The 10002-nt window shown below is 42.5% G+C and overlaps 3 protein-coding genes across 3 annotated transcripts in view; all 3 read right to left on the bottom strand.

Annotated features, from left to right (window-relative positions):
* The window catches only part of LOC103512406 (putative uncharacterized protein DDB_G0282133), a 22777-nt gene that overhangs the window by 9375 nt on the left and 3400 nt on the right, over window positions 1–10002 (bottom strand). The gene's annotated exons all lie outside the window — the stretch shown is intronic.
* The window catches only part of LOC103512395 (probable G-protein coupled receptor Mth-like 11), a 20047-nt gene continuing 13222 nt past the window's right edge, over window positions 3178–10002 (bottom strand). The window contains exon 2 of the mRNA XM_026825881.1: window positions 3178–3545. Coding sequence (XP_026681682.1) covers window positions 3268–3545 — 278 coding nt within the window. The 3' untranslated portion in view covers window positions 3178–3267. The remainder of the gene's footprint in view (window positions 3546–10002) is intronic.
* The window catches only part of LOC103512396, a gene marked incomplete at its 5' end in the record, with an annotated part of 31564 nt that continues 26608 nt past the window's right edge, over window positions 5047–10002 (bottom strand). Inside the window, 1 exon segment of the mRNA XM_008477157.3 lies at window positions 5047–6611. Within this exon segment, the coding sequence (XP_008475379.3) occupies window positions 5627–6611 (985 nt within the window). The 3' untranslated portion in view covers window positions 5047–5626.

The following is a 10002-nucleotide window of genomic DNA, read 5'->3' as shown; positions in this document are numbered from 1 at the left end:
ACGTGTTCAGACCATGGGTAATAGAACTGCATATGACACCTTGGTAATCCAAAAATATCTGCACCCAAAACGGGATGGTGAGCCGCGCATTAGATGGGTGAATGACTGAATGGATTTTTGGGGGGGGGACCGACGTCTCCCCCGGCCCTTTCAGGCATCGACCCGTAGAACGTCGAACACAAAAATCGAATTAAGGAAGGATCCCAACTCGAGTGAATAAGCCCGTTACCAGTTTGAAACCCAGCCCCAACACCAGAAAACCCAGTAATCCCTGATGAATGAAGGGGCAAAGGGCTTGGTGGAAATTTAGAAACTTGAAAGGTCTGCAACGACGATGTGATCCGTTCTCAACTCGAAGTTTGTGACCGCGAGGGTGACTTTCTAATGGTGGGTCCAGACTTGTGCAATGCAATGAAATTCGTTAGTTTGGACGTGTTTGAGAAAGTTGCAGCAAAGTTTTTTGAACATTGCAGCAAACGTTTGTGGGTATCCGAGAGGTTGGCGGTTTTCTGGCGAATGTCTTTGATGTGCGTTGCACTAGTTTGGACGTGTTTGCAAAGCATCGTGCAATGCAATGCAAATGATGTACCTACTATAGGCCATTACTAGTTGAGGATCGGTACAAAAATTCTCGGATACATGAAAAACGTTCGCATTCGTCAGATTTGATTTTACGTGCAACGTGCAATGCAAATGCTTTGCACGTTGCTTTGCACGTTGCATTGCACAAGTCTGGACCCACCATAACCTCTATCAAACAAATACCTTGGCACTCTTAGCAGTTATACCATAGAATCCCCCCTTTCTATGGTCGCAAAAGTCTGGTGTGAACATCACACGACTTTCCTTATCCTACTGAATTATGCTTATTTGGATGTTCTTCTACCCTAACTTTTACAATATCTCTAACCGTTTATTCAGTACAGCTGAAAACCACTAAAAAGCGATCGAAAACTGTCAAAAAGCGGCCAAAAATAAGGAAAGTAAAAATGGACGGAAAATCAAAGTTTCTTACCGCTTTAAGGAAGGGTAGTTTGACATCCGGATCTTCCATAGAGTGGACTACTAGATCTGCCAGAGACAAGATATCAGACCTAGGCCGAATCAGCATTGCATGTTGATACCCAGAGAGATTGTACAGTTGAGTACTCTGGAATGAAATAGAACAACATACATCATGTAGGTACATAGGTATTTTGTAAAACTGATGGTTTACAAAATTTTGACTTTAGGATTTATATTGTGCGCCGTTCACTGAGTCAATAATTAACTCATTGAACGTAAGAAAAGTTACCTACTTATCGCATTATTAGTACCTAGTACCTACATACCTGAGATATCAGACCTAGGCCGAATCAGCATTGCATGTTGATACCCAGAGAGATTGTACAGTTGAGTACTCTGGAATGAAATAGAACAACACACATCATGTACATATGTAGGTATTTTGTAAAACTGATGGTTTACAAATTTTGACTTTAGACTAGGAGGATTTATATTGTGCGTCGTTCACTGAGTCAATAATTAACTCATTGAACGTAAGAAAAGTTACCTACTTATCGCATTATTAGTACCTAATACATACCTGGGTACATACCTACCTACTTGTTGTTTGTTAATTTAATATCTTCTCTCTTTGACTAAATTTTCAATACCTAGTAAAATGGCACCTGTAACTTATAGGTACCTATCTATTTACGCTTCCACATGGTTGTATTTCCATTCGGGTAGGGGTACCGGATAGTTGTCTTCTACAGATAGCTGGGTGAATAGTCTCCTAATAGTCCAGGAATGCTGGTGCCACTTCTCTACATTGAAGCCCCGGTATGGGTGATCGTCCCACAGCCAGGTACGAAGATAGAACATCCTGCAAGGAAGAATGAATAATGATTAATGAATGGTTGGATATAACAATAGTTGAATTCGGATAATTATTTTCATTTTGTTCTTTCGTAAAAGCTCCCAATCAACACCAAAACACTGTAAACGCTAGGTCGTTCGATTCCCGCAAACCTCCGTTGTCACAGTTTCCCCAATCAAACCTCTTCAAAAAAGAAAGTCAATCACTTACATTTTTTTTTTAGTTTTGATAGAGGGAACTGTAACTACTAGGGGCTTATCGTCCCGAAATCGAAGATAGAAGAAAGACAGGATAGAAGAAAGCCAGCCGTTCTGAGAACGAACATTGTCCATTCAGGATAAAATCCGCCACGGCCGGGAATCGAACCCACGGCCTAGCGCTTACAAGGCATACGCAGACGCGCTACCAACCAAGCTAACTAGGCTGGCAACCACTTACATTTCTCCCTTAAGCTTACTACCCAGGTTGACCATGAACGTCAGAGGGAGGTGTACTGCCAGGGGGTCTCCAGTGACGTACATCTGCTCGAATTGAATCTCTGTGCTCTTCCACCTAGCCATGGTACATCCTAGGGCGTCTTGTACAGGGCCACTGAGGTTACGAGCATACTGGAGCTGGAAATTAGAAGAGAGGATATTAAATTTTCGGAGTGTCAATAGCGAATAGCTTCCTAGTGACCCAAACTCAAACAAGTGTTGAGCTCAACTCTTCCTAGTGTAGCAAACGTCTGGAAGTTCAAGATTTAAAGGTGGTTCGGGAAACGGGGAAAGTAAGTAGTCCTAATGACCCAAAAGACACAACCCCGACCCAAAGTTGTGACCTTGCCGAAAAATGAGCTCAACCCTGAAAGGAATTCAGCTAAAAACACAAGCTGCAAGATGCCCAGCTACGGACTTTTCCCGGCCCCTCTCAGCTAGGTTAGGTTAATGTCAGTAAGTGGGTAGATTATCGCCGAGTGGAGGGCAAAACCCCAGTCTATAAAAACCTTAATGGTTCCACAGTAACGTCAAATAAGGGGAACTGTGCCTCATTTTCACTTTTTGACCTTCCTTATCCTATAAGAAGGAAAGTAGTTACAAAGATAAAGTATCTATCTAAGTATGTACATACTACTGAATTTTATTCCAATCTTTGAAGTAATGATCGAGACCTGGTGTATTCAACGTGCTATCGTAGCTGTCAAGAGCTTAACAAAGCTCCCTAAACCTATTAAACTACTCTTCTGATTGTTACCTCAGCGTTGGTCCAATTAACGGTGCATGTCTTGATGACGTCACTAACACACCGACGGATACCAGTTCCCAACGGATCACTGAAGTTAAGCAACGTTGCGCATTGTTGGTATCCGGATGGGTGACCGTCTATGTGATCACGTACTTCCTCGTCTCATTTTGATTATTTAAACTTTAAATCAACATATCGTGATTGTCGGAATGAATAATCTGCGACTTCTTCGTACTGTTGGTATTATTACTCATATCTGTGTTAGAACAAGAGAACGAGGCAGGTCTAATCGGTCTATTAATACTAGAACTACTCTTGAACAGATTCCTAATCATCTTGTTTGTACAAGTGAATGCTAGGAAGATAAACACCCCTTGCAATGTGTTGAGCGCGATGAAGGCATACCACAACGGTTCGTTATCGATATACCCCGCGAATAGTCCTACACTCCATGTGAGACCCATGATCAGCGCCAACCTGACGTACAGTCTGAAGTCCCTCTGAGTACTACTGCTAGCAGTGATTTCCCCCATTTTTTTTTTTTTTTTTTTTTTTTTTTTTATTATTTATTTAATGTCCTGTAGGCAATGTAATTTTAATGAGAGAGTGTTCCCAGTACACCTGACACGATTATTTTAATAATAATAATAATAGACTCTTGAGTGGAAGGCAACCACTAGGCGAGGTTAACGCCTTAGGCGTTCTCTACCACCTAACCCTTAGAGCTCCATTATTACGTGGTCAAATTCTCAAATAAATGAGGATAAAATTCCATACCTCGGCTGGGATCGAACCCACGCCCTCCTGATCACCAGGCGAGCGTCTTGACCACTACGCCACCGGGGCAGGTAAAAGTAGGTACCTACCTGCTACCTACAACCTACATATAGGTATGTAAGTAACCAACTGGATATTACGTACTGTATTTATTTCTACTTACTATATAACTCTATTAACGTACGTATGTATTAATGAATGAAATCCTCTTTGGTGCCATCATGTTGATCTCGTGTACCTACCTGTCTACCTTCATACTTATACTTAGAAAGCTATTTTTGCAGGTACTTAACTATACATTGCCTCAGGCGTCTTGCAGAAGAACAGTGTCAGGCTGTAGAGTCTTTCTGCAAAAAAGAAAACCTATTTGGATTTTGGATGGAAAAAAACTCTTGGTTTTACGAATAGGTATGTACACAGTTTTATTACAATAACATTCCAAGCATTGAAAATTAAAAGAGATAGAAATGTAAATGTAAATGCAGTTTCTTTGTGTTATTATGTCACAACTTTGGTGCTCACTGCAGCATTGTAGGATTTTTTCCAATATCTCAATAATCCTAAAATCCAATGTTTACCTACCATGCTGGCACCGGTCGCTATGCGCATTTATATTACATAGCTACTCATTTTCCTCACGAGGCCGAGTGGGCCCCGCAACAGCCAGTCACGGTATCAATCATTTGCATGTTCTTGACCCCGCCGGGAATCGAACCCGGGTCTCCCGCGTGCAAGGCGAGCGCAATGACCACTACGCCATGGGAGCTGAGATAGAAACAGTTGAAAATTATTTATCCTAGATTCAGAGAAATAAAGAAGAGTATAAAATAAAGAGAGGAAAATAGCATAAAAATTTCCAGTTAATTATAAACATTGCACATTGCAAATTTAAAAAAGTTTTCAGGCGGACATACAAATTTCTCACCTGCGAACTTCACATTTTCAATGGCAAAATTACATTTCACAAAATAGTGTGCCTCTTCAAAACTACAATAGATCTCTTGAGTCTCTTGTCTCTTGACCTTAAAGTTAAGCAACCCCGAGAGTGGCGTTTATCTGGACAGGTGATTGTCCGGGCACGTTATTGACATGTTTGTGTTTATTCTGCTGACAAAACTGGGGTGTTCTTAGAATTTTTTTATGGATCGGTAAGGTTAAGGTATTAGACAATATTTTGATTGTGATTTTTTTTTTCAGTCTTCAAAGTTTTCTAAAGAAAAAGTTATAGAAAGTAAAAAATATGATATACAAAGAAAAAGTAATAAATTAAACGACTGTGAAGGTAATTAAGCCGGAGCTAAGTCGGATTAACACCGTATTCTGTTAATCCAGGATTATTTTGTAAATTTTTAACTCAAACCCGTTTAATCCGACTAGTTAAGTCCCGGCCTTAGATACTTAAACTAAAAGCTAACTACCATAGTAGAAGAGATTACAAAGGAAATATAAAATTACATACAAATAAATAGATCTTTTTTTCTTCCCAAATAGGTAGGGGAACTGTGCCTCATTTTCACTTTTTGACCTTCCTTATCCTATAAGAAGGAAAGTAGTTACAAAGATAAAGTATCTATCTAAGTATGTACATACTACTGAATTTTATTCCAATCTTTGAAGTAAGTGTAGAAAGCGGTGATAGCACGTTAAATGCACCAGTTCCCAACGGATCACTGAAGTTAAGCAACGTTGCGCATTGTTGGTATCCGGATGGGTGACCGTCTATGTGATCACGTACTTCCTCGTCTCATTTTGATTATTTAAACTTTAAATCAACATATCGTGATTGTCGGAATGAATAATCTGCGACTTCTTCGTACTGTTGGTATTATTACTCATATCTGTGTTAGAACAAGAGAACGAGGCAGGTCTAATCGGTCTATTAATACTAGAACTACTCTTGAACAGATTCCTAATCATCTTGTTTGTACAAGTGAATGCTAGGAAGATAAACACCCCTTGCAATGTGTTGAGCGCGATGAAGGCATACCACAACGGTTCGTTATCGATATACCCCGCGAATAGTCCTACACTCCATGTGAGACCCATGATCAGCGCCAACCTGACGTACAGTCTGAAGTCCCTCTGAGTACTACTGCTAGCAGTGAACCTCGTGAGACTGGTGGTCGAGTAGATCATATAGGCAGAACTGATGAAGAAGAGAATGTTGAGGATCATGATCATCGCGAGAGGCAGCGCGAAGAATATTAACAAAGCCAGACGCTGGCCAAACCAACAGCTGGTGACGCCAAAGTCCGGCTTGTACTGGGACTGGATGAACCCGCCAGCGGACATATCAATGAGAACGGTAATCATGACGATCAGCCCGGGCACTAGCCAACAGATGAGACTGTACACGGTGAACTTGCGCCATTGCTTCCCATTAGAGACACGCAGCTCTGCCGTGGCGAGACGGAGCGTGCGCCACACGTCAAACGACATGATGAGCTCCCAGAAGAACGAACAGAGGAAGAAGTATTGCATGAGAATACCGGTCACGAAGCAAGGGAAACCTTTGACCAGCTGTCCTCCAGTGATGAAGCACAAGTAACCAAAGAGTAGCGCGACGCAGAACGAAGCCAAGTTCTTCCCAGAGAGATTCCTCAGCTCTGATATCATAGCGAATGTAACCAGATGACACAGGAGGAATACAATAGACAGGCCAAGTCCTATGAACGTGATGTAGCCCATGTAAGGACTGAACTTGTTCCGGAAGCCAAGCAGCTCACTGGCCTGATAGTTGAGCAGACAGATCTCCACCGTCTTGTTGTCCTTCAACTCAAACTCATTGGAGTTAAACGTCTTCTGATGCTTCGGAATGTAGAGGACATCGGCCATGATGACGTACTCATGAGGTTGAAGAACTATCTTCGGGCAACTTTCCTTCACTGTGAAGTTACTGAGTTGTTTCTCACCAGGACGGACCTTACTATCATGGAAGATATCGTTAGGTAACTCAATAGTGGTGGCGTTGGAGATAATGTTGTCAGGGATGTTGACAAAGTATTCGCCCTTGGTCTGTTGCGCTTCGATGTAAACGTTCCGACACTTCTGGAAGAACGGATCGTAGATTTGATCCTGCTCGCAGTTCTGTCTCACCTTCCCCACATTGCCTTTGCCTGGAATCAATAGAAAGTTTGGATTTTACACATTTCGTCATCAATAACTCTAAAATTATTGGTTTGTTACGAATTTTTCGATGTAAGGCCAGCCATTCACTAGCAGTTGGACCTGACAGGCGGACCTGATCAGGTGTACCTGTCAGATCTACCTGATAGTGAGTGGCTGGTAACTATCCGGTACCCCTACCCGAATGGAAATACAACCATGTGGAAGCGTAAGTACAGCTTATTCAATGTATTAGGAGACTATTCACTCGGCTATCTGTAGAAGACAACTATCCGGTACCCCTACCCGAATGGAAATACAACCATGTGGAAGCGTAAGTACAGCTTATTCAATGTATTAGGAGACTATTCACTCAGCTATCTGTAGAAGACAACTATACGGTACCCCTACCCGAATGGAAATTCAACCATGTAGAAGCGTAAGTACAGCTTATTCAATGTATTAGGAGACTATTCACCCAGCTATCTGTAGAAGACAAGTATCCGGTACCCCTTTTTTTTTAAAAAAAAAAGAGGTTTCATGAGGACAAATGAGTAGCTACTTTAGTCGAGTAGCTTTTTTTTTAAGAGGTTTGACAGAGGGAACTGTAACTGCTATGGTCTTATCGTCCCGAAATCGAAGAGAGAAGGAAGACAGGATAGGAGAAAGCCAGTCGTTCCGAGAACGAACATTATCCCATCAGGATAAAATCCGCCCCGGGCGGGAATCAAACCCGCGGCCTAGCGCTTACAAGGCAGACGCGCTACCAACTAAGCTAACTAGGCTGGCTTATACAGTGACTTTAAATCACTATGAAACAATATACCCATTATACCTACCGTTCTTCTTACGTTTCAGATTCTCCCATCTGATTCCTACCATGACGTTGGCAGAGTTCACTCAGATCAGTCTGAAGGAAAGATATAACTACAAGAAGCTTCTGAACGCGCCTCTCAATCCACTCCAGGTAGGTTGAAACACCAAGTAGGGAGCCCCTATAAATGTAGGCACTTACCAAAACAATGAACGATTGGAAAGTCAGTGATATAACTACAAGAAGCTTCTGAATGCGCCTCTCAATCCACTCCAGGTAGGTTGAAACACCAAGTAGGGAGCCCCTATAAATGTAGGTACTTACCAAAACAATGAACGATTGGAAAGTCAGTAAGTCAGAGAAAATCGGATAAAAAAAGCCAAACAAAAAAATGGCCAGCCTAGTTAGCTTGGTTGGTAGCGTGTCTGCAAGCGCTAGGCCGCAGGTTCTAGTCCGGGGTGGATTTTATCCCGAACGGATAATGTTCGTTCTCGGAACGGCTGGCTTTCTCCTATCCGGTCTTCCTTCTCTCTTCGATTTCGTGACGCTAAGGCCTTAGCAGTTACAGTTCCCTCTGTCAATCCTCTTGAAAAAAATCCCTAGTAGCGCCTCTCCCTCTCTTAGGTTACAATCTGGCGACTGGTTGGCAGCAGCAGTTTAGTTCTTCTCCTCCATTCATTCCGATCCAAGCCTATTAATAGGTATCAATAAAAACCTTCTTGTCTTGATTTTCAGGTGCGATATCTATTCGACACCATGTATCCAGGGGAGCAGCTCTACTTCGTGGAGTTTCAGGAGTTCGCTCACTTCATATCCTCCCTGCAACCTCATCAGCTCAACCGGTTCTATGTGAACGCCACTGATTTGATTCACGCCAAGTACAATGTGTTTAACACGACCTACGCCACTGCCAAACAGGTAAATAGAAATGGGGGATCTCCCAATAAATCTATCAAATGAGATCAAGAATATTATTTGTGGTGAAGCAATAGCCTCTTGCCTCTTCACAACTTTGTGACATCACAGAATTACAAGTCTTTCATTTACTCAACCATCATAATTATCATCGCTCGTTTCTTTGACTTGTAATGCCGCCACTGGTCGCCACTCGCTTAAAGTAGCTACTCAATTATCCTCACGAGGCTGAGTGCTCCCCAAATTCCAGAGCCGAAAAAACATCGAACCCGGGACCTTCGGTCGCTTAAAGTAGCTACTCAATTATCCTCACGAGGCTGAGTGCTCCCCAAATTCCAGAGCCGAAAAAACATCGAACCCGGGACCTTCGACGTGCAAATTTACTGTGATACCCAATCGGCCACGGAGGTTGCTTAGCCCGAACATTATCCAAGCATTCTCAGAGGTAACATGCCCCTGTAACTTGAAATTTATAACTCCGGGGATAAAGTATTCGCCAATTATTTATGATTTTCATTATTTTTCAGATTGCTGAAATCATCAAGGTGCAAAGTCTGTGGACGTCAGAAACATCGGATGAGACACAACGCGTCAAAACAGAACTCTCCAACCTAGGTCCACTCATGTACACATTGCCCGCGACAGAGCTTGCCAAAATAGATCCCGCTCATGTCGATATGAACCTGTTGAAATCTCTGGAAAGCTCAAAGCTGTCTTTTCCGCAGGTGAGGGATTAGATAACTTGCCAGCTTAGATAGCTTGGAGGGTAACACGTCTAGCTTTGATAACAAAAAATTTACGAGCGGATGCCCTTCGCACTCAACCTTTGCTATTTCGTTAGCAAGGAAATTTCAGGCTTGTATCCTCCCTGTTTAAAGCACAACGCGTCAAAACAGAACTCTCCAACCTAGGTCCACTCATGTACACATTGCCCGCGACAGAGCTTGCCAAAATAGATCCCGCTCAAGTCGATTTGAACCTGTTGAAATCTCTGGAAAGCTCAAAGCTGTCTTTTCCGCAGGTGAGTGATTAGATAACTTGCCAGCTTAGATAGCTTGGAGGGTAACACGTCTACCTTTGAGAACAAAAAATTTACGAGCGGATGCCCTTCGCACTCAACTTTGCTATTTCGTTAGCAAGGAAATTTCAGGCTTGTATCCCCCAGCCAGACTTGTATCCTTGTAAGCACTAGGTTACGGGTTTGATTATCAGCCAAACACCGGGCTGATGGTCTCTAGCCATGTTTGATTGGCTCGTCCTGAACCGCAGTCAACCATCATGAGTGCTTATTTTCTAAAGGCAGAGA

The sequence above is a fragment of the Diaphorina citri genome, unplaced genomic scaffold (genome assembly GCF_000475195.1).
Source record: "Diaphorina citri unplaced genomic scaffold, Diaci psyllid genome assembly version 1.1 scaffold834, whole genome shotgun sequence".
In the NCBI taxonomy this organism is placed as follows: Eukaryota; Metazoa; Arthropoda; class Insecta; order Hemiptera; family Psyllidae; genus Diaphorina; species Diaphorina citri.
The sequence above is the reverse complement of the archived record's forward strand: the minus strand, read 5'-3'. Positions and strand labels throughout refer to the sequence as shown.